Here is a 23,649-nt window from a genome sequence, read left to right on the forward strand (position 1 = left end):
AAGGTGGTATCTGATATGGCCTCTAGGTCTCCCTTGTCCTTCCAGGCCCCAGTGTTCCCTTGGCTATTTTTAATCACGAGTATTGACTTTGTCAGTGCTGAGCAAAGAGGGCCATGGTTCTGCATCTCACCCGCTTGGATTTGGAAAAGCCCATTTGACAAGATTGAGTAAAGCACAGACTTAGTCCCTGTGGGCCCAGATTACCCCACAACAGTAGGGGACCTGGCAGTATTGAGCTTTCTAGGCAATAGAGTCCTTTTATCTGCCCCCTCCTCACCCGCCACCTCCCACCCCCAAATGATGTGCCATCAAGCCCATATCTGGAAGCTTCAGGAAGACCGGCTTCTGCTGGTTCTCTTTCTCAGATTGACCCTGAAAGGTGGAAGCAAGGAAAGATCAGCCCCATGCTGACATGTGCCCTTGCTCCCAGCCACAGCTGGGCAGCCTCTTCCTTGCTAGGCCTGGACTTTTGGCTTATCCTCATCTTGTTCTCGGCCTCTCTCAGCTTCTCCCAGGAGCTTTCTCTGCTCTTCTAAGTAGCCTCTTGAGGGCAAAACAAATTGCTTGCAAAAGAGAAGTCTAGACTTTTGCAACCCTGGGGATGGATAAATCTTATTTTCCTGCTGTGAAAGCTGAGAAACTTTTTTTGGGGGGTGGGGAGGGAGGTCATTTTCTGCAAGAAAGCAAATTCAGAAAATAGGGAATGAGGGTATCTTGAGAATGGTGTATCATTTCAGGTCTGCCACTAACATATGGTATGACTTTGGTTAAGGAATATTAACCTTAAATCTTCAATCTCTCCTCTGAGTATTAGATGAAGTAGTCTTTAGGGACCCTAAAGAGTCTCCCTTGTACCTACACCCTTTGGGAATGAGATGACTGCTAACAACTAGCATCTCTCCCTTGCCTTTCATCTCTCTGCCTTGTTTCATTCCCTCTCCCTCACGCGCTTGCCCTTCTCAGTGGCCAGGGCTTCCAATGATGAAGACATACGGAGGCACAGAGAGAGAGTCTATCCTAGTCCTTGGTATAGATGTACCCCAAACCCTGCCTGGGGCAATGGTGGCTGTGTGGTAAATCCTAAGAATTCTGATTTTAACTATGTTGAGTTTTAGTTTCCATCTTTAAGGTTATTTCTCTTTAAACAATAGTAATAGCACTGATCATGTATTTATTTAGCATAGATTGTGTGTCAAAGGTATCCTGCTAAGAATTGCTTATAAAATATTTTAATTAATTGTCATAATATCTAACGAAGTGGTTCTTGTTTGTTCCTGTGAGCTATAGGAAGGTTTTAGGGGTATGCTGGAATGCCAGATTTCTGATTAAAAACACTCAGGTGTTGAATTTTCTGCGTAGAGACAGGGAAGTGCACGTGATAGCCGTAGCTGGGAATGAAGGCAGCATGAGGCAGAGCCTGACTCGCTAGTTCCTACCTCTTTACCCTTTAGCTCCTCACCCCTGTCTACTAGCTCCCATTCCCTCAAGTCAAGGACTCTGGCTAGTGCGTCTGTTCTATTTCCATGCAGGGGTGACATAGCAGTTCTGAACCCAGTACAGAATCACCTAGTCCCTTCTGCCTGCTGCTGATGTGGCATAAATGACAAGTGTAGTGGGGATTTATGACCCTTGGTTATTTCTGTCTCATTTATTCTAACTCCTACCATCAACCCGAGCCAGACTTGGCAGAATAGGAATTGTAAGAATCCTGGGGACACTTTCCAATCCCCAAGTTATCTCTCCTAGTTCCTGACCTCTGGAAGTGCCTCTTTTGTTTTTGGCAAACTAATCTTACCCTGTTTGCAAGTTACCTCCTTTGCCCAATTCTGTCTCAGTGGTTAATTTTATTGGCCTCAAGGGCTTGCTTGCATTTCTTGTAGTGGACATTGGACTTGACCAACTTTACCTTGTGGCACTTCCTCCATGTCTGCTCAACTTTGCCCTTCTGGGTTCACTTGCCTTGATGACCCATTAATTGTCTGGGCTTGGACCTAGGCTGTTCTTTACTGAAAAAGCCTGAAGCTGCAGTCCCAGCCAGCCTTGCCTTCTTCTTCCCAGCTCCTGGATAACTCCTGGGTAAATCTACTGTACCTTTGTTCCTTTGGTCTCAAGGCAAGGGTGAACATGCGTATGATGATTCCCTACTCTGAGCTCATTTGAAAAATGGAAGCAAGGCTAGCATCGACTCCAAGATTGTGTAACAGATTGTGTAAAGTGAATGCATGAACCTGGTACATGCTAACTCTTCCCTAGGGTCCTTTCCCCCTCCTTGCCTCCTGGTAGCTGTGTCTGCTCGCAGATACAGCCTCTTCTGCCTCTCAGACTCTGGAGCCTTTCTCTCCTGGTTAGGATAAGCACTCACTGACATCATCCCATCCTGGAGTAGTCGTGGTCCATGCACCAGAGTGGGGGCAAAGACACTCTAGTTCTGGCTTTTGTTCTAACACTTAGCAAAGGACTGTGACCTTGTAAAGGTCGTGATTCTTGTTTCCAAGAAGATTCTTGTTTCCAAGGTTTGGTTACTCAGCCTTCACCATGTGCTCATCTCTAGGGTCTTTGCCTGCTTCTTAAGTTGGCTGTGTATGTAACCCTGGCTGTCTACACAGTGTCTCTCAATGCCAGTGGTGTAGTCCTTTCTGTACTGTTTTTATTTTTTCTTCAAGAACCAGGAGGTTTTGTCTGGAAGCTTTCCAGCCCTGGTTTCTGCTCCCAACAATGTCTCCAGTGTTGTGTCTGCCCCCCTAAATGCTCTATTTATCCCTCATTCCCTCCCTTTCTGGGGAAAAACATCATTACCATTTGCCTTAATTGCCTTACACAGCACCGTCGTGAGGTTATTTAGCTATGTAAATCAAACAGCTGTCATTTTTATCTCCTTTATTTTGGTGGCAGTTCTGGGGCTGGAACTCAGGACCTGGGTGCTTTCCCTGAGGTTTTGTGCCCAAAGCTGGTGCTCTTTCCCCCTTGAGCCACAGAGCCACTTCCAGTTTTTTTTTGGTAATTCATTGGAGATAAGAGTCTCACAGACTTTCCTTCCAGGGCTTGCTTTGAACCATGACCCTAGGATCTCGGCCTCTTGAGTAGTTAGGATTGCAATCATGCATGGCCTCATTTTTATCTCTTGCTGGAGAAGAGGGGCAGTAGACAGGTGGCGAGCTCCTCTTCTACAACATACACACGTACACATGCGCGCAAGGCACCCGTGCACCTGCCTATGCCCACATCAACAGCCTCTGCCTCTCTTTGTTTTGCAAACATTTTCTTTCTTGACCTTCATAAAAGCTAATTTTTATGCAGATGTGTTCATTTTATGAGCAACCATTCATACCTCAGAAAGGGTTCGTTTATCAGAATCTTACCTGTGATTTTGCAAAGAGTCCTCAGAGAGAAAGATCAAGAATGAGTTATTTTTGAAGGAATGGAAGAAAATAAGCAGGGATATTAAAGAGGAAAGAGTTGATATAAAAAAGCAGACAAATTTGGGTTGCTGGATTGTTTGATTCTAGGGTCTTAGCTGTTATGGGTTAGGGAGTGGGGCTTATGGGTCTAAAAGGAGACAGGACAGGGGAGAGATATAAAGAGAAGACTAGAGACACACCCGGAATGACCTCACAGTGTCACTGGCTTGACTTCTCAGCCCATTTCTCTATAGGTTCAGGCGTTAGAAAACTGGGCAATGTCTTGCAGGCCTACCTTGCTTCATTCTCAGCCTAGGCCTTTTGCTTATGGTCAGGGCAGGAATCCATTGTTACTGGTGGAATCTGCAGAATTCCCACACATAGAAAGCAATCTTTCACACCCAGGACTAGGGGAGACATCTTTGATTCTGGATCACTCTGAGCTGGCATTGATACTGCCTTTCACAGGGTAAGGGACAGCTCTAGTAACTACAGTGTCCAGCTGTCACATGTGAGCTGTGTGTTCCTCCAATCCGAGTGGCACAGGTAGATTTGGAGACGGATGGATGAGACAAGAATCCTTGCTTCACTCTTTCTTCTGAACTAGATGGGCTTGGGTGCAGTTCTTAAGTTCTGTAAGGCTCACTTTCCTAATCTGGGAAAAGAGGATCCTTACCATTTGTAAAATATAATATCCCTGCCACAGAGATTTTGTAAGGATAATGTGTGTGTGTGTGTGTGTGTGTGTGTGTGTGTGTGTGTAAGTGCTCAGCAAAGAGGCTGGTGTAATACAACTTAGGACTGTATGGCATACATCATCTGTATAATCAACTTCAGAAAATGACCTGTCTAAACTTAAACTTAGTTTAGGTGAAGATTGGGCTCTACTGAGAATTTGGTTAAACTATTACTTCGTGATAAGGAAGAACATGCAGTTGAAAATGACTCGACATCTGAGAACCCTCTTGCTACCCAGCAGAAGCAGCAGGCTCTGATGGTTGACATATATCTCCAGTGCACATTGACATGGTAGTGCAGAGGCTCCAGGGACCTAATAGACACCCTGCTGACCCAATGTCCACTCCCTCTCCACTGGCCTCTCTGCTGGAAAGAGAGCTTCTCCAGCACAAAGATATTTGGCCCAGGCCTTATTTTTCTCCTGCTTCCTTTGTGTACTTGCTGGAAATGCCTTAAATTCTGGGCTGATAATCTGGAATAAGAGAATTCTAATAATAGGGTGGGACGGGAAGGGCCTTCATCAGCTCACAAACCCTGCATTTTACCAATAAGGAAGCTAACATGGAGGAAATGGCTTCTTTACTTGAAGACAGCTAGATGTGTGTGTGTGTGTGTGTGTGTGTGTGTGTGTGTGTGTGTGTGTGTGGTGGGGCTTGGGCCTGAACTCAGGGCTTGGGCTCTGTCCCTGAGCTTCCTTGTGCTCAAGGCTAGTGCTTTACCACTTGAGCCACAGCTCTATTTCTGCTTTTTGAGTCAATAATTGCAGGTAAGAGTCTCATGGGCACTATTCTGCCCAGACCTGCTTCAAACTGTGATCCTCAGATCTCAGCCTCCTGAGTTTCTAGGATTATAGGAAAGAGCTACCAGCACCCAGCTGACATCTAGATTTTTCGAAAAATTCTATTTGTCTTTGTTTTGGTCTTGGCTTCCTTCTTTTGGCCCTGACTCGTGGCTATGACCCTTTGTGTGGCTTCTTAGATGGACCCAGGCAGCCCCCCTGGCTCACTTAGGGGAGAAAGCCATGCCATGTAGAAACCAGAGGCTGTTTTCCTATTTCCCCCCAGAATTAGCTCTGTGTTCTACACAGGCACAAAGCTCTCATTCGCATGTACCTTCCTTTTCCACCCCTCTCCTCTGTGCTTCAGGCCCCTGCTGGCTCGGTGCTCACTCCCTTGCCCTCCCCCAGCGCTCTGGGAGGGGTTATCTTCCGGCCAGACTTGCTGAGCTTCTAGCTTCAAGAGAACGCTGAGCCTTTCCAGCTGGAGAGAAAGAAAGCAGCAGCTCAACTGGCTGGAGGCCTGACAGGCTGAATTGATAATAGGGCTGCATCTCTGAGGTAGCACAGCCAGGAGAATGTTGGCCAAATGACCTTAGAGCTGGAAGCAGCTGAAGCTGAGATGTAATGTGTGACAAGAGCCTCATAGGGCTCATAGGGCGTCCTCCCATGTATACACATACCAGAGATACACACACATCAGAAAACAGAATGGGAAACTGAGGCCCGGGAAACTGAGGCCCAGAGAAAAAGAAGAAATGCACAGCTTGTTCTGCCATAGTTGCTCTATTTCAGGCCTCCCTCCTGCTAACCCGTTGACAAGCAGGGATGTTTAACATACCTGCTTGAAGCCTGGGGCTTAGCGTGCCTCTCTCTCTGGGCTAGTTGAAATCTCTTCTTTAGCTATGTTACTATGATAAGCAGCTCCTGGTTTGTAAGTCCATGAGGTACCTAATGCCTCTATCAGTAGCCATGCACGTGGAAGGGAGCATGCAGAAGGCGTGGAGGTCCCCAGATGGTTCTTATGCAGACAGGCAGGAAACAGAAGCCCATAGGAATACCCTGGACATTGTAGCTTATTGAATTTTTCTAATGGTGCTTGTTTTCCTGGCTATAAAAGTTAATATGCAGTCAAGATATAAATGTTTAAGCATACTAAAAAATAAGAAAGAAGGGAGAAATCACCTGTGATCCTACTACACAGAGATAATAGGTTGAACTGGCAACAGAACACATAGGTGTCATGTTTGTAGGTCAAAAAAAGGACAACTTCAAAAGGTTCCACCTGATGCTCTATTACCTTTTAGACATTCTCTCTTCCTTTAAAAATACGTAGTTAAGGCTGGGAATATGGCCTAGTGGCAAGAGTGCTTGCCTCATATACATGAAACCCTGGGTTTGATTCCCAAGTACCACATATATAGAAAACGGCCAGAAGTGGCGCTGTGGCTCAAGTGACAGAGTGCTAGCCTTGAGCAAAAAGAAGCCAGGGACAGTGCTCAGGCCCTGAGTCCAAGCCCCAGGACTGGCAAAGAAAACAAATATGTAGATGAGGTCATAATGGATATGTAAATTTATGGCGAACTTTTTCATTAAACATTGAGGTAATCACTTTTCCATACAAGTAGAAGTTTTCTAAACTTTTTAAATAGTTATGTAATATTCCATCGTTTGGGAGTATCAAGGGCATTTCTGCAGCCTCTGTTTCCTTGTTTCAGAACTCAGGGAAAGAAAGAGCCCTTCTTTTCAGGCGCGTTGCTGGCCAGGGGAGAGCTGGGATCCACTCCCAGCAGTGCCGGAGGCGGGGAGCGATGGCCACAGGGCACGCATGGCGGAAGGCAGCTGGCCCTTGTCCCTCCTCAGGACATGTGCTGAGTGCAGACAGGCTGAGGAGTGGAAAAGTTTGCCTCCAGGCTGAGCAGTGCGTGGAGAAGGGGCATGTTCATGGCCAGAGACCAAAATAGGGTCTTAAGTGGAGCCTGACTTCACCCAGGGCCTTCTTTTGCCCAGGAAGGATTATGCTAAATGCCTGGGTACTTCAGCCAGGGACAAAGCTCTGGTCTCTGTGGTAACTGAGCTGGGTTAGCTGGAGGAGCTGGATTGGTTCGCTGAATTCTCTGGAGAGCTCACAGGCTTCCCAAGGTTATCTTCAGGCCAGCAAAGCCTTCTTAGAGCCCATTGGGAAGGGCAGAAATGACCGGGTTTTCCCATGCTTCCCACAGGGTCTGCTATACAGACTGTTTTCTAGTGGAAATGAGAGGATACCAGGGATGGAAGATGAGAGGGAGGGAGGATCCGATAGACAGAGACACAGGCAGGCGGGCAGGCAGCACCTTCTTTGGTGTTGACAGTGGTGATCAGTCAATGGGAAGTCATGTTACCCCTTACCTTTCTCATCTGTAATGTGAATTACGACTTGTCACATACGGTTACTGTGGAATTTACTAGTTTCATATATTGAAATTACCTTGACATAAAGTAGGCACTTAATTTTACCCCCAAAGAAACAGTATCTCAGTATGTTGCCCAGGCTATCCCCTTACCCTTGGGTTCAAGCCTTTTGGGCCAGCTTCCTGAGTAATAACATTGATGTTTGATTACTTCCTTACTCCCTGCCCCTGTTTTAAATTCCCTGAGTACAGGAACGAAGTATATCAATAATGATATTAAGAATAATCAGCATCATTCATAGACCATTTACTACTCATTCATCCATTTATTATTTGTTCATTATGTATATGGTGTGGGCATTTTTCTAAGCACTGGGAATAAAGCAGGGAAGGAAGACAGGCTCCTGCCCTCATGCGGTAGATACTCAAGAGGAGGAAGGCAGACAATCAACAGGCAAACTGACTGTGCCTCCGAGCATCAGGAAGGGTGACAGTTCTCTTTGCAGGTTGGAGGTTGGAGCTGGAGAATGGGTGGATGGGAAGTGAAGGCTCAGAAACCATGATCCCTGGCTTGTCTTCTATGTTTTCAGTAGGGCTCAGCTTGTCAGCTGGGCAGGGGGAAGATGGGCAGGGTGTTCCTATACCTCAAGGCACAGGCTTACTATGTTGCTTCACCTCTTGAGAGCTGAGCTGTTGGATGAATCCATTTAGTTCAGCAGCTCCTACTTATTCTGAGACTTCACTTAATCAAGATATGGCCCTCCTTGGACATGTGGAGTACAGGGAACTAGAAGTCTCCAGAGACTTTTCTACAAGTCCCTTTTGGTTCTAATAAAAGGACATTTAGAAGAAAGCAGACACTTTGTGTGTGTGTGTGTGTGTGTGTGTGTGTGTGTGTGTAGGTTCAGTTGTCCCTACCCAGAAGGACTAGCAGGAGTGATCTTGTTCAAGTCTGGCTTCTACTGAGTGGATGTGCAGCTCCCTGGGTGGGACTCTCGGAGCTGGGCCCTGTGGTTACTCAGAGAAAACAGATTTTTGATGTATAGCATGAGACAGTTGGGACAGAGTCAGGAATATGTGTGTGTGTGTGTGTGTGTGTGTGTGTGTGTGTATGAGTGTGTGTGCTCAATATTGGTTAAATGAGGGCCGAGAATATGGCCTAGTGGTAAATTGCTCATCTCAAATACATGAAGCCCTCAGTTCGATTCCCCAGCACCACATATATAGAAAAAGCCAAAAGTGGCGCTGTGGCTCAAGTGGTAGAGTGCTAGCCTTGAGCAAAAAAAGGAGCCAGGGACAGTACTCAGGCCCTGAGTTCAAGCCCCAGGACTGGCAAACAAAACAAAACAAAACAAAAAACAAAATCAATGTTGGTTATATGAATGGATGACTCTCATCCAACCCAATTGGCGGAGAAAACCGAGCTTATAGAATGGGGTACACTAAACCTCCCCCTTTTTTTTCTTGCTTGGTTCTTGACTCTCAAACCTCAGCATTTCACAGGCTTCCAGGATCTAGAACATAGATTCTAGATTAATGTGAATTTCTCCTTTTTTTTTTTTTTTAACTCACAGCATTCTTTTTTAAGTTTTTCTTTATGGTGATGTACCAAGACTGTTTTTTTCCCACCATCTTATAATTATTCTCAGTCACAGTATCTGTTTACTATTCCCTTGCTGTATATTAGGAGGGGCATAGGAGATGGAAGTAAGAGATCACCAATAGCCATGTTAAGAAATTCATCCTGCTAAGTGTAACAATAACATGAGTGGATCTCCCAGGAAAGGCTTTCTGCTGATGGTGTGTGCTGGGATCTCAAGGACACTGGGGGAGATCTAGTGAGCCCCTCCCAACCTCTGACCTCTCCTTCTCCTCCCACAGTGGCATATGAAATGCTGCAAGTGTGACTCCAGGCTGCCTCACAATTACAACAGCCACCGAGTGGAGAATGTGGTTTCGTCTTCAGGCCCCGTGCGCTGGTGGCAGTCACAAAATGGTGAGGATCTGCCACCTACAGGGGACCACACTTGTAGAGGTTCTACAGCTGGAACCCCCAGGGCATGGGAGGAGACAGGCAAGCTGAACTCACATGTTGGTTGGAGACTAAAGGGGAAGAGTTTGTCGAGATTAAGGAAAGTGTGTGTGAGCTGCCTTTACTGTATTCTACAGCCTCCATGGCTGGGCACATGGAAGGAACTGTACTGAGTAGACAAACTGAAGACCACTAAGGCGTTAGAGGCCTTGGGTGATGGAGGGGAAGGAATTTGGCAAGGGCAGATAAGATCTTGAAGAGGTCACATAAGTAGAATTGTGCTGGTCCACTCCTCTCCCAGAGGTATAAATCAAAGTTGGAGAATTTCAGACTTCCTACTCTATTCCAGGCCCTTCTGTAGGGTTGTGAAAGTAGGAAACCTCTGATCTAAAGTTCTTACTTTTTGTCTTTCCAGATGTGAGCCCTGTTTCTCTGCAACTGGACCTGGACAGGAGATTTCAGCTTCAGGACATCATGATGGATTTTAAGGTGTGCTTTTTTGGTGATAGAAGTAGATAGGAGAAGAGAAGGGCCATTTGGACACAAGCCATAAAGAAGCACAGCGTTCTTGTCTACTTGGGCTAGGAGGATAGTATCACATGCAGGTGGGCTCCCTCATTAGGGTGGTGACTGTATGAGGACTGGGAGAACAGTGCTACGTCTGGTTCCTATTATGGTTTGGATACAGAATGTCTCTCCTCTACTCTCCAAAAAAGACTGGTATACTAAAGATTTGTCCCCATCCGATAGTCCATCAAGAGGTGATTGGACCAAGGGGGCTCTAATAAATGATGGGTTGATCCATGAATGGATTCGTAATGTCAGGGCATTATTGGGAGATGAAGGAAATTTTTGAGGTGAGCCCTACTTCAAGGGGACACAACCTTGGAGTCTTATGTCTTGCCCCAAGTACCTCTGTCTCTTTCTGCCTCCCCCCCACCATGAGGCGAGTCTTCTTGTCCTACCACTTATTTCCATAGGTTGTTGTCAACCCAGGCCCATATCAGTTGGGCCAGTTGAGTACAGACAGGAAATCTCTCATGCCATTAGCCATAATAAATCTTTTCTCCTTTAACTTATTTCTCTTAAGTATTTGTCACAGCACGGAACGGCCTGACTAACACAGTTGTTCCTTGCTCAGTTGTATATTCTTGGTGTGTTCTGTTTCAGTAACTTTGCAGAGGAGGTGTGTTTAACCGAGAGCCTAGAACTCACCCATCCACATGAAGCACGCATCAGTGGAACAGCTCTCTCCATCGTTAAGCCACTCACCCTGTGCTTTTACTTCCCAAAGTACTTTCTCATCCTCTCCTAGATCAGCCTTTGGAGACATTCCATTTATTTATTTATTTATTTATTTATTTATTTATTTATTTATTTGTTTGTTTATTTATGGCCAGTCCTGGGGCTTGGACTCAGGGCCTGAGCATTGTCCCTGGCTTCCTTTTTGCTCAAGGCTAGCACTCTGCCACTTGAGCCACAGTGCCTCTTCTGGCCGTTTTCTGTATATGTGGTGCTGGAGAATAAAACCCAGGGCTTTATGTATACGAGGCAAGCTCTCTTGCCACTAGGCCATATTCCCAGCCCTGTTTTTTTTTTTTGCCAGTCCTGGGGCTTGAACTCAGGGTCTGAGCGCTGTTCCTGGCTTCTTTTTGCTCAAGGCTAGCACTCTACCTCTTGAGCCACAGCACCCCTTCTGGCCTTTTCTATATATGTGTTGAGGAATTGAACCCAGGGCTTCATGTATATGAGGCAAGCACTCTACCACTAGGCCACATTCCCATCCCAAGACATTCCTTTTAGAGAGACTATTGTCATTCACCTGTGATGGGTCTTTTTTTTCTACCTTCGGAGATTTGATTTTATTCTTTATTCAGAATTAGTCAAGTGTGAAAGGATCAAGTTTGGTTAACAGGATTGGATGATCAAGAAAGGCAATATTATTTTCTAGAGTTAGATATAAGCTTGGAGTAAAAAGTAACAGAACCTAATTTCTTATGTGACTGAGGAAGTTGGCTCTAAGAGCCATGCCCTACAGAAAGGTCACAAGTATTTTGAGAAATGCCAGCATCATTTGAACATATGCCCAGTCTCTAAAGGTGACAGATTTGAAGGGTAACATTCAATTGGATACTTTTTTCTTCTTTTTTTTTTCCCTTCCTGGTATCAGGGTTTAAACTCAGGGTCTTGAGCTTATTAAGTTGCCTGCTTGGACTCTTACCACTCTAGCCTGGAGTTTTGTTGGTTATTTTGAAGATGAGGACTCACAGACTTTTCTTCCTGATGCTAGTAGCTTTAAACTGTGCTCCTCTAGATCTTGACCTCCTGTGTAGCTAGAATTATAGGCACAAGCCACTGGTATCTGGTTTCACTCAGATGCAGTTAAATGGTTTCATTTCTTTATGTTCTTCTGTCCACTTGCTTGTCCATTCTTACACACACTTACTGAACAATGTTTCAGTGTTAGGTTTGGTGTGAGACATTAGGACTACAAAGATAAGTGAAACAGAATCACAGTCCTCAGGGTGCTTTTTCTATAGTAGAAAAGACAAAGACCCAGCAGTGAGGAAGTGTGAATTCAGATGGAGCTCTTAGAAAAGTACGGCAGAGAGGTGGCCCTGAAGCTGGAGAGATGGGCTTTCCTCAGGATCTGTATGGGAGGCTGGGTTTATGAACCTGTAGTGAAAGGAAGAGGTGCATGCTGGGAAGTCACTCGGTGAAACTGCCTTGAGAAGAAGCAGGCCACAGTATGTTGCATCATACAAGTGGCTTACGGTTCATCTTTAGGCCCCTGTAGACTGAGAGCAGGTGTTACCATCTGAGAGTCATTTAGAAGATCTCTCTGGTGAAGTAGGACAGGATTTGGAGGACCAGGACAGAGGCTGGACAGGAGTTCCAGGCTGTGGCAAGGGTTCAAGTTCAGTGTGACCTTTGGCTTGGGAGGCCTGGGCTCTGGATCAGTCTCCGGAATACAGAGATTGTTGCTATTCACTTTCTACAGTTCCCCTGGGGCTGGACTTCTGTGGCCTGTGGTTTGCCGGGAGAATTGAACCTGGGTTTTCCTGAGCCCACATGTTGCTACTGGGTTTTTTTCTCCCTTCACCTTTCAAGGAGCCTCTTCCTGTGATTGTGTTCCAGTGGGTACAACATCTTTCCCTTCGGTCACTCAGAGCCCTGCTCTGTCCTTGTCTCTTCAGGGTCCCATGCCTGCAGGCATGCTGATTGAGCGCTCTTCAGACTTTGGCAAGACCTGGAAGGTGTACCAGTACCTGGCTTCTGACTGTGCGACTGCCTTCCCCCGGATCCGTCAGGGCCAGCCACAGAACTGGCAGGATGCCCGGTGCCAGCCTATGCCCCATAGGCCGAATGGGCATCAAAATGGGGGGAAGGTATGTAGAAGAAAGAACCTTACAAAAGAAGACACAGGGAGAAACAACCCTACTTTCCCCAGATCATATAGTAATGTGGGCTCAGGCTCTGCCTTCTCTCCTTGGCTGAGTAGCACCGAAGAGTTGCTCTCCGGAGACCAAGGGTCAGAGTGTGTTCTCTCTATGGGTGGTGCATCCCCTGTCTTTGGGCCTAGCAGCCCCTCCGTATACCTTTCTCCACACTATGCTCCGCGCCTGCTCCAGACCCCAGATCAGAGCACAGGCATTTTCTCAGCGTGTAGAGGGTTGAAACGAAAACTTTCAGAGACATTCAAGGGAACTCAACTCTAATGAGTGATTTTTATTATAAATACTCAGCATTGAGGTTTCCAGAGTTTCCTGGATAGAGTAGCTACTACATCCATGTATCCTTAGATATTAGATCTTCTCATTCATCCTTGGTCATTGGAAAATTATTATCCCCTGAACCTTCAGTCATAGATAATGTCTCTTACCATGATGTTTGACCCAAGAAAATCAGGAAATGCTTGCATTTTCTACTGGAGAAAAGATCTTATATACATGTACACACACATACGCACACACACACACACACACACACACACACATTACCTGCTGGCCCAAGACAGGTATCAGACCTCACATCCATAATTTTTCCCATGTTGGTCCAAGTGGGAAGGGTGTCAGAGCATAAGGAGGGTGGACATGAAAGGAAAGGAATGGAAATGGAAAGCAAGGCTTCTTCTGAGCTTGAGGTGGACTCTACCTCTTGTATAATTTTCCCATTTCCCTCTATACATAGGTCCAGCTTAACATTATGGATTTAGCATCTGGGATTTCAGCATCTCAAGGTCAAAAAATCCAAGGTCAGTTCAGCTACATTCTTTGCTGGTGGAACTGTGTGTGTGGGGGGGGGGGGGCGGGAATGAAACAACTTGAGACCAAGGTCATGGAAATTTCCTCTTCCCTCCCATTTTTCTAACATGGTTGTGATCCAGTCCTTGCCATGTTTACCCTATAGGGAGGGATGTTGTATGTGTGAAGCTTTGAGCAGGTTGAGGGCTGGTGTAATGGACATGGAGGCAGCGAGGAGGGGTGGTGAGATGTGAATTCTTTTCCTAGTTATAATTCATCTGATGGGTCCTAATGGAAGATCCATCCCTGGAACTGGCTTCCCTCTGATCTCCTGTGCAGCCTGGGGCAGAGGTTCTATTCACCTCCAACTTCCTTTCGTTATGTTCCATGCACTCTTCACTTGGTTGTCCTTCACTCTTTACTGTTGCCCTCTCAGAGTTGGGAGACATCACAAACCTAAGAGTCAACTTCACCAAGCTGGCCCCTGTGCCCCGGAGGGGTGTCCACCCTCCCAGCGCCTACTTCGCTGTGTCCCAGCTACGTTTGCAAGGCAGCTGCCTCTGTCATGGCCATGCTGACCGCTGCGTCCCCAAGCCTGGCGCCCCCGCGGGCCCCTCCACCGCTGTGAAGGTAATGGACCAGAGAGAGGAGGGTGGAGGGGAAGAAGGACCTGGGCCGACCCAGGTTGTTCTTAGGTTCCTGTGAGGCAGGTAGGCCACTAATTTAAGGTACGGGCATTTAAGACTCCAGCAATAATGAAAATAAACCTAAGGTAAGCACTGTTTCAGCGATCAGAATTATATGACTTCTGCAGGTGTCCTTTGTGACCGGAATGGGCATGGCTTTAATTTTCAATTGTATGCGGAACAGATGTGCCGGCATCGGTGAAGAGCTGAAGGCAAAGCTTTCCAACCTGGGTGACACGAGGCAGTGATAATATGTCAATTATTATTTATAATATTATTATGCATATATGAAAACATTACTATTAATGATCACAAAACCAAAAAAACAACAAAACAAAACAAAAACGAGGTCAGGCTTCCACTTTGAGACATTCTGGCTTTGTTATTGGTCTTTCAAACTCTGAGTGATTTTTACTGTCCTGCCAAGGTTAGCATTACAGGTCTAGGGATTCTAAAGGCTCCTCTCATGGTAAGATCTGCACCAGTGAGGGATAATTATTAATAGACACAGGAAGTTTATCCCGACTAGCAGAATTAGGTTCAGCAGAGACGGAGGTAGAGAGGCTGCAGTCCAGCTCCCAGGCCATATCTCTGTGAGCTCAGATGACAGAGCCTTAAGAAACAAAAAAGCACAAGGACTTTCCCTGGCCTTTTTCTGGGGCTTCAATTCTCCTAGCAAACATGGGAGCACCATACAAGCCCTTGTGATAGAAAAACACAAGAAAAAAAAAAAAAGAAAATGGCCTGGGAAGGAAATATAGAAAAATGAGTAGCAGTTGGTTCTGTTCCTTCTGCTTCTGGGCTCTGTTCTCCCCTAGACTGCAGAGGATGCCGGAGGGAGGCAAGCTCAGAGGACAAGTGTTCTGTGAGGACCTGTAAGAGCGAGCACAAGAGCCTAGGATAAATAGGAGGGCTGAGCTGTGTGTTGGGAATGTGAAGGAGGCCGTGACCTCTCCAGCCCTGGTGTGTCTCAGATAGGACTCCCCAGTAGAGTCACTGGAGCCTGGGCCTTGTCCCTCAGGTTCTGGTCTGGCCATTGCTATTTGGAAAAAAAAATGCTCCCTGGGTACTTGTAAAGTTCCATGAGGGTGGAAAGGAGATGGAATTCTAGCTAGTTACTAGGTAGGATTTTGCTGGTGAATGCAAAAATAAGAGAATTCTAGACAGAAGGAAAAGAACCAGGAAGGGCTACCAAGATGGGGTGGGGTGGGGGAGCAGGGCTTGTAGAGGGAGCACCTGGAAACTCTGCAGGGAGTGGGAGATGAGAACGGAGTGAACATGGTATCGGCCTTGAATGCCAAGCATTCAAGGGTGTTGGGCTTAATTTGGGAGGCAATTAACACACAATGGCTCTTCTATTTTTAATGCCTTCACTAGTCTAGTAGCAATTTATCCTATGAGTCCCATCCGCCAAACAACTGAGTCCTGGATTACTGGGAAATAACTGTGCAGAGAGCAGCCTGGAACCTCTAGAATCTCACCCACAAGGGCATGAGCACCTTCCAGGGGTGCCTTATACTGGTCGTCTTGGGGGTGCCCAAGTAAGAGCAATCGATGAGTTTGAAAAGTCTTTGCTGGAGGAGCAGTTTGGCACACACATGTTTGCGTGCCTGTGTACTCACACACAGAGCACATGGCAGATGGGCAGGCCAAAGTCACATGAGCTGTCAGGATGAGTCTGAAGAGTCCAGGGACAGCTGGAGGGGCCGACATGGAGCCTCAGGTCCCAGGCAGGAGGGTCAGAGGGGAGAGGGAAGATCTACCCTGCTGGTTTCCTGTGTTCATTATCTTGGTGACCATGGCCTCTCTTCTCCCAGGTCCACGATGTCTGCATCTGCCAACACAACACTGCTGGCCCCAACTGTGAGCGCTGTGCGCCCTTCTACAACAACCGGCCCTGGAGACCTGCAGAGGGCCACGACCCCCATGAATGCCAAAGTAAGAGCCTGGGAGTCACCCTTTCCCCCCCGAGTGACTGGATCTGGGGCTCATCTTTCTATGTCTTACTGACCATGCTGGGAACCGGGGAAGGATCTGCTTTTGATTATTTAAATGAGATCAAATGTCAGGTCTGCCCCTTAAGGCCTTCTGGTTATGCTTGTGGTCGGGGATAGAGGAAGGTAATGAGGTGACACCCCTCCCCCACTGCCTCTACCTCCTCTTCAGTCAGCTTTGGAGGGACCAAGGTTAGGTCGCTGCTGATGCTACTTGGCTTTCATGGACATGTCCCCAGCACCTTCTTGTGACCCTTCCAGTTTCTTGACTCTGATTTAGGTATCTCTGAGTCCAGAGGTGCCACTTACTTCAAAAGCTCTTTTGGGTTTGAAGCCTTTATCTGCACAGTGCACGGAGAGACAGCAATGCAGTAGAAGCTCCACAGTGGTTGTGGGGCAGGGCTGTGGACAGGCCTTTCAAAGGGTTTTCCTTTACATCCAACATGGCCCTATGTGTCCTCTTGTTTTGAGTTTGCCTAACACTGGGAGTCAAAGGGCCCAATTCTCATCCACTCTGCATCCGTCTGGTCTTGGGGCTTGCCATAACTTCTGTAGCCCTCACCTGGTCCCCATTTTTCCACTCCCCATCCCTGGGCCTCTGGAAGAGTTGTTAGAGAAGTGAACAGGCGATGTTGGCACGTACCACGTAGATGGCAACTGTGCTAGGCAGAGATCAGCCTCGGGACTCTCCCTCTCCAGGGTGTGATTGCAATGGGCACTCGGAGACCTGTCACTTCGACCCAGCTGTGTTTGCTGCCAGCCAGGGGACACATGGAGGTGTGTGTGACAACTGCCGGGACCACACGGAGGGCAGGAACTGTGAACGGTGTCAGCTGCACTATTTTCGGAACCGGCGACCTGGCGCTCCCATCCAGGAGACCTGTATCCGTGAGTAGGGGCCCCAGGGACCCCGTGTGACATCTGTCCATGACTCCCCACTTGCCACAGTGGAACCTATGTCCTTGAGAGACACAAAGCCGTCATGAGGAGATGAAGACTTCATTGGGGCTCGGGACTAGAGGAGGTTGTTTTAAGTTAGCTCTGTTAAGTTAGAGAAGAAGTGATTCATTTGTTTGGGCCATCAGTCAATGAGCCGATCAATCAATAATCGGTCAATAATTGATCAATTAAGCCTTTGTTAGAAGCATTAGAGAAGTGCAAAGCCAACTCGTGATCTCAGTCCTCAGGGAGCTCTCACACTGTGGGGTGATAGGATACAGAATGAAACAGAGGGTTAGAAGCTGCCGCTTTTACCATGCTGTAATGAGCCATGGTATTTATTTTTTTCCATTTGCCCAACATTGAGAACTCTTCCATGGCAAGGATTATGTCTGCATCTTCTGGCCCTAGCACAAATCACTCTGGAAAAATCACTGATGCTCAAGGAATGTTATTGACTGGACATATCCACGGAGTAGAATGGAAGAGAGCTAAGAGTATCTAATATTCTCACCAGTCCACAGAGTCGGTATAGAGCATGCTCAGTGGAGAGAAGCAAGCTGACAGAGGCAGATTTCATCAGGAAAAGACTTTCAGGATGAAGATATCTGATGTTTTAAAAGTCATGGAAAGGGCAGGGGCTGGGGCGGGGGGAGGAGGCAGAGCCAGATGACTTCCTGTTGATATTCTTGGTTTATGGGAAGCATAAGGTATTCTTGAGTTTGACCCCTTGTTCCCAGAGCTCATTTGCAGTGTGCTTTCCAGTAAGTTCCATAGCATCCCTGAGCATCATCTTCATCTGTGCAAGGACCTTCACTTTTACAGGGAATCAGAAGGATTGTATAAGGCAATAAATGAATGAGGATGCCTGGCTCATAGTAGTTGCCCAGTAAATAAGGGCAACAAAAGTGCTTCTATAATATTTCACATGTACTAGCCACTCTCTACCTGCTGTATATTTGCTCATTTTTTTTCATCATAAGAGGCCTGTGAGGGCTGTATTACTTTTCTTCTTGGAAAGTAATGAAATAGAGGCACTGAGGGAGTAATTTCTTTTCCTGTTTATGTGGTACTGAGGAACCGAACTCAGGGCTTCGTGCATGCTAGGCAAGCACTCTACCACTAAGCCATGTTGCCAGCCCAGAGGGAGTATTCTCTTTTTTGCAGAGGTTGGAAGTAGAACTAGGTAGACTTGGCTCTTAACCTCATCTCTGAACTCTCAACTTATTTTCATCCCTATCCCGGTGGCTGCTTTTGGCTCTCAGCTTGTGAATGTGACCCGGATGGGGCAGTGCCAGGGGCTCCCTGTGACCCCAAGACTGGCCAATGCGTGTGCAAGGAGCATGTGCAGGGAGAACGCTGTGACCTGTGCAAGCCGGGCTTCACTGGACTTACCTACGCCAACCCACAGGGGTGCCACCGTGAGTCGGGAGCCCCGGGGCCTGGGTGGTGTGGGAAAGGTTGTGTGTGGCTGCTTGTGGGGCTTGCTTGAGCCCGGAACCCCACTCCAGGGCACACAGTGGGGATGTGCCCCGCATTCATTTGCCTGCAAGTGTCATTTCTTGTCTTTGCAGCTCTGGGTGCTGTGCCACTATTATCCGGCAGGTGGCGGCACATGCCTGGATTGACTTGAGCCTGAGTCAGCCCAGAGCAAGCAAGGGTGGGCGGGAGCGCTGCCTAGCTGCCAGGTGGTTTGGGAAGGCACAGTCAGTGGCCGTGAGTCGGCCATGTTATCCTCAGGCTCTGCCCAGCGTGATTTTGTTCCCCGGGCTGACTCCCCTCGTGTGGTGTGTGTGCCTTCTGGGGCTGAGCATTCTGAGGGGTGCCTGAGCCCCGCATCCCTCCCTCCCGCAGGCTGTGACTGCAGCGTCCTAGGGGCCCGGCGAGACATGCCCTGTGACGAGGAGAGTGGGCGCTGCCTGTGTCTGCCCAATGTGGTGGGCCCCAAGTGTGACCAGTGCGCTCCCTCCCACTGGAAGCTGGCCAGTGGCCGGGGCTGCGAGCCGTGTGCCTGTGACCCGCACAACTCCCTCAGCCCCCAGTGCAACCAGGTATGAGGTAGGGATGGTCCCGTGAACCCCCCAGCAGCAGAGGGGTCCTGCCCACTGGCCTGGCTGGCTCAGCTGTACGCTGCCCTGTCGTCCCTTCCACAGCCAGGCAGGGCCGCGTCGGTCTCCATTCCCCTTGAGAGAGACCTTCAGCCTTGGGCGGCGCGTATGCACCGCACCTTATGCAGAGCACCTGTGGGCTTTGGCTTCTGGCTGGGAGGCCATGTTGGGGGATGGGGGGGGGGGGCGGTCCACCAGCACTGCAGACAATCAGTGAGCCTTGGAGTCTAGGGAGTAAGGTCTGGGTGGGACACAAAACACTCCCTCCCTCAAGAGACCAGGGCCAAGGCAGAGCCTGGGAAGAAGTGTCCCCTGACAGGGCTTCTCTCCCCTGCACAGTTCACAGGGCAGTGTCCCTGCCGGGAAGGGTTTGGTGGGCTGACGTGCAGTGCTGCAGCCATCCGCCAGTGTCCTGACAGGACCCACGGAGATGTGACTACCGGATGCCGAGGTGAGCGTGCCCTCAGGGGGGAAGTGAGTATATGGGTGCGGGTAACCCCAGACGGTGGATCACAAGTCTACGGTTGGTAACACATCCTGAATCGATATGTGGGGTGTTGGCCCAGGCAGCTCTGTGATTACCCCCCCACCCCCGTCTCCACGCTTCCTGGCTTTCCCTCATCCTGGTCAGGCCATCCTCAGGAGACTCCTACGTAGGGACAGGAGGGTTGCCTTGATTGTAGCTTCCCGAGAAGGACCATTTCCAAGAAGCAGCAGCAGTCAGGGAGGATGTGAGCTCTCCGGGGCAAAAGTGTGTTGTTTTCCAGAGAGTCCATTTGGTAGTGACAGGAACACAGGACTTAGAATTGGCAGACCCTGCTTGGCTCTCCGCTCTGCCTTCCCAGTGACTAAGCCAGCCACTTCTCCCTTCTAGACTTATCCTCTGAAGGAGAGGGCACATTAAACTAGCTCTTTGTGTCTCAATGGCCTCCTCTCGCACAATGGGAAGACTTGGGTAATAATAGGTCAGGCCTAGGTGGAGCTATCAGGAATTGGAGGTAGGAGAAATGCTGTCCAAGGCCACACCGGGCACAAGCACGAGACCCTATGTAAAAAAACAAAAAACAAAACGGAAAGCAAATGGACTAAAGTTTTGGTTCAAGTGGTAGAGTGCCTGTCTAGCAAGTGTGAGGCCCAGGGCCCTTCTGTTCCAGTCTCTCTCCACCTGACACCATTACCTCCCTGTTCTTCTCTGACTGTCATTTCTCCTGGCTGTAGCCTGTGACTGTGACTTCCGGGGAACAGAGGGTCCAGGCTGTGACAAGGCCTCAGGCCGCTGCCTCTGCCGTCCTGGCTTGACGGGGCTCCGCTGTGACCAGTGCCAGCGAGGCTACTGCGACCGCTACCCAGTGTGTGTGGCCTGCCACCCCTGCTTCCAGTCCTATGATGCTGACCTCCGGGAAAAGGCTCACCGTCTTGGCAGCCTTCGCAATGCCACGGCCAGACTGTGGTCAGGGGCAGGCCTGGAGGACCCCGGCCTGGCCTCCCGCATGCTGGCTGCCAAGAACAAGATCCAACAGATCCAAGCTATCCTCAGCAGCGCCTCAGTCACAGAGGAGGAGGTGGCCCAGGTGGCCAATGGCATCTTTTCCATCAGGTAATCCCTTTCTCTGCCAGGCACATGGTGGGGGGGGAGGGGTCATGCCACGTGTATTCACATGGGCCGTCCTCACCTTCGTTGGTGTGGCCCATTCCACTCCAGATAGCATGTTACCATATACTGTCTTTCGAAATGACTGCAACGGCCCCAGGAGCCTGGAATGGGAGCTGATATTACTTCTGATTTGTGTGTGTGTGTGTGTGTGTGTGTGTGTGTGTGTGTGTGTCTCCATACTGGGGCGTGAACTCTGGGCCTGGGCACCATCCCCGAGCACTTTTGCTCAAGGCTATTGCTCTACCTCTGGAACCAAAACTCTACTTCTGGCTTTATGTGATTAATTGTAGATAAATGTCTCATGGACTTTTCCTCTCTGAGCTGGCTTCGAACTATGATCCTCAGATCTTAGCTTCCTGAGTAGCTAGGGTTCCAGGCCTCGGTGCCAGCTACTATTTCCATCTTGAAGGTGAAACAGACCCAGACCAAAGTGATGAGACATTGCTGTGCCACCGCCAGGCGCCAGGAGCCCATGCCCAGTGCTCTTTCAAGTGTCCCACGCTGACTGAGAGAAAGAATCAGCTCTGGGGTAGTTACCCTCATTGAGGGCATCTGAGAGGCCGGGGTGCTAAAAATAGTCCCCAACTTGCCTTTGGAAGGGAATCTGTCCCACCCACACCTCCTCCCACCAGCAGAGGTGCCTTCTTAGTGAGATTGATTTCGGGAAGCTTCTATTATTAGTTTGCCTTTTCCTGAGCACTGACTGGCCAACTCCTGGCTCAGAGAAGTCCAGATGTGTAATTGGCAGCAGGTCAAAGACAGTTTGAAAATAAAGACTGAGGCTCTATCATTTATAGGGGTGGTGGTGGTAGGGCTTCTTTTGGGGGACAAGGAAAGAGGGTATTGGGAATTGTTCACTTGTTCACTCCACCTGTGTTTTAAAGCATCTAATGGAATCCAAGCATTATACAAGGTATTGAGGAGGCTCCGGCAGACACGTGAATAAGGTGGTAATGAGGAGCATGGAGTAAGGGAGCTGAACGTCCCATAGAGGGGTGGGTGGTCCTGGCAGGCTTCAGGGGGTGATCTCAGAACTGGGCAGTCTTGTCCCTCCACAAGCACGAATGGCTGGGAGTGCCTGGGTGGAGTGGCAGGCCACGGGAGGGTGTTCCATGCCTGACAAAGCTTCAGCACTGAGAATGTGGGGTCCCAGGAGGGGGTCCAGGGTGGCAGAGGAGCTGAGGGTGTGGAGGAGAGAGAGAGGAGCCTCTAAGTCAGCAGCGAGAGCCTCAGGGGCATCCTGACCCACTTCAAGTGGGAATGACCCCCCAGGCAGGCGATGGGAGCTAGAGCTCAGTGGGGAAATGGGAGCTGCAGAGGGGATCTGAGAGCCCTGGGTGAGCAGGTGTGGAAGCGGGTGTCAGCCTGGAACGAGCGTGGAGGAGCGGGGCAGGGTAAGGGAGGGCTCCCGGTGGGAGCAAGAGCAGGGGAGGATCAGGAATGTCAGGCTCATAGAAGCCAAGGAAGAGGAAGATTTCGTGCTTTCATGGGGACTGATGGAGGCCATGCCCCCTGCTCCAGTTTGTTCCCAGCCTGTGCGGGGCAGTGCATCTGCAGCTTGTCACTCCTCCTTACGGCTTCCCTCACCCAAGTCCCTTCCCCGAGGAGCTGTTCTTCCTGGACGCGGCGGCAGTTCCTCCCAGAGGCAGCAAAGCCCCCTGCCTGTACTGTAGTGAATGCTCTTCTCCCATCCCAGGCGGGCTCTTCAGGGCCTGCAGCTGGACCTGCCCCTAGAAGAAGAGATGGCAACCCTCCCAGGAGATCTGGAGAGTCTGGACAGAAGCTTCAATCATCTTCTCATTATGTATCAGAGCAAGAGGGAGCAGTTTGAGAAAATAAGCGGTTCTGACCCTTCAGGTGAGGAGAAGGAGCACAGATGGTTCCCTCACTCCCTGGCCTTGGCCCTGGCCACCTCCTCGCCCTCCTGCTTCCCCCACCCCTGTCACCTCCAGGCATCCAGGATCAGTGCCATCTCTGTGTCCTCTCCTCTTTCCTCAGGAGCCTTCCGGATGCTAACAGCAGCCTATGAGCGGTCCGCCCAGGCCGCTCAGCGGGTATCTGACAGCTCCCACTTGCTGCGCCAGCTCAGGGACAGCCGTAGAGAGGCAGAAGATCTGGAGAGGCAGATGGGAGCTGGAGGAGGTGCTGGTGGTCCCCAGCTTGAGGCCCTCCGGCTAGAGATGGCTTCCTTGCCTGACCTGACACCCACCATTAACAAGGTGATTTGAGGGACACAGGAGCCCTACTTCTTGGAACCCCTGCACAGCCAGCTCCCCACAAAGACAAATCTCTCCCAGATAGAACCTACCTGACTCATCCTGACCCTTGTGCCCCTCATGGTATGCTCAGGGGTTGCCAAGGAAACCTGCTTTCAGGACCCGGTTGTCATGGTGATATCTGGCTGTTTATTTCCTGGTTTGGTATGGAATGGTTGCTGAAGAACCTCTTTGACACCCCTCATCCCTCAACAGCTCTGTGGTGGCTCCAGGCAGATGCCCTGCACCCCAGGAGCATGCCCTGGGGAGCTGTGTTCCCAAGATAACGGCACAACCTGTGGCCCCCACTGCAGAGGTGCCCTCCCCAGGGCCGGAGGGGCCTTCCGGACGGCGGGGCAGGTGGCTGAACAGCTACGGGCCTTTAACCTCCAGCTCCAGCAGACAAGGCAGATGGTAGGTACAGTAGAGATGGGGT

The 23,649-nt window shown here is 49.2% G+C and overlaps 1 protein-coding gene across 4 annotated transcripts in view; it reads left to right on the forward strand.

Annotated features, from left to right (window-relative positions):
* Lamb3 (laminin subunit beta 3) overlaps positions 1-23,649 on the forward strand; it is a 43,469-nt gene that overhangs the window by 9,639 nt on the left and 10,181 nt on the right. For all 4 annotated transcript variants that reach the window (XM_048357438.1, XM_048357437.1, XM_048357439.1 and 1 more), the window contains 14 exons: positions 9,183-9,297; positions 9,749-9,822; positions 12,531-12,722; positions 13,525-13,588; positions 14,014-14,207; positions 16,081-16,201; positions 16,957-17,145; positions 18,462-18,617; positions 19,051-19,247; positions 19,644-19,755; positions 20,523-20,901; positions 22,655-22,815; positions 22,957-23,177; positions 23,430-23,627. In XM_048357438.1, coding sequence (XP_048213395.1) covers positions 9,183-9,297; positions 9,749-9,822; positions 12,531-12,722; positions 13,525-13,588; positions 14,014-14,207; positions 16,081-16,201; positions 16,957-17,145; positions 18,462-18,617; positions 19,051-19,247; positions 19,644-19,755; positions 20,523-20,901; positions 22,655-22,815; positions 22,957-23,177; positions 23,430-23,627 — 2,373 coding nt within the window. The remainder of the gene's footprint in view (positions 1-9,182; positions 9,298-9,748; positions 9,823-12,530; positions 12,723-13,524; positions 13,589-14,013; positions 14,208-16,080; positions 16,202-16,956; positions 17,146-18,461; positions 18,618-19,050; positions 19,248-19,643; positions 19,756-20,522; positions 20,902-22,654; positions 22,816-22,956; positions 23,178-23,429; positions 23,628-23,649) is intronic.

Source organism: Perognathus longimembris, chromosome 11, assembly GCF_023159225.1.
Source record: "Perognathus longimembris pacificus isolate PPM17 chromosome 11, ASM2315922v1, whole genome shotgun sequence".
Taxonomy (NCBI): Eukaryota; Metazoa; Chordata; class Mammalia; order Rodentia; family Heteromyidae; genus Perognathus; species Perognathus longimembris.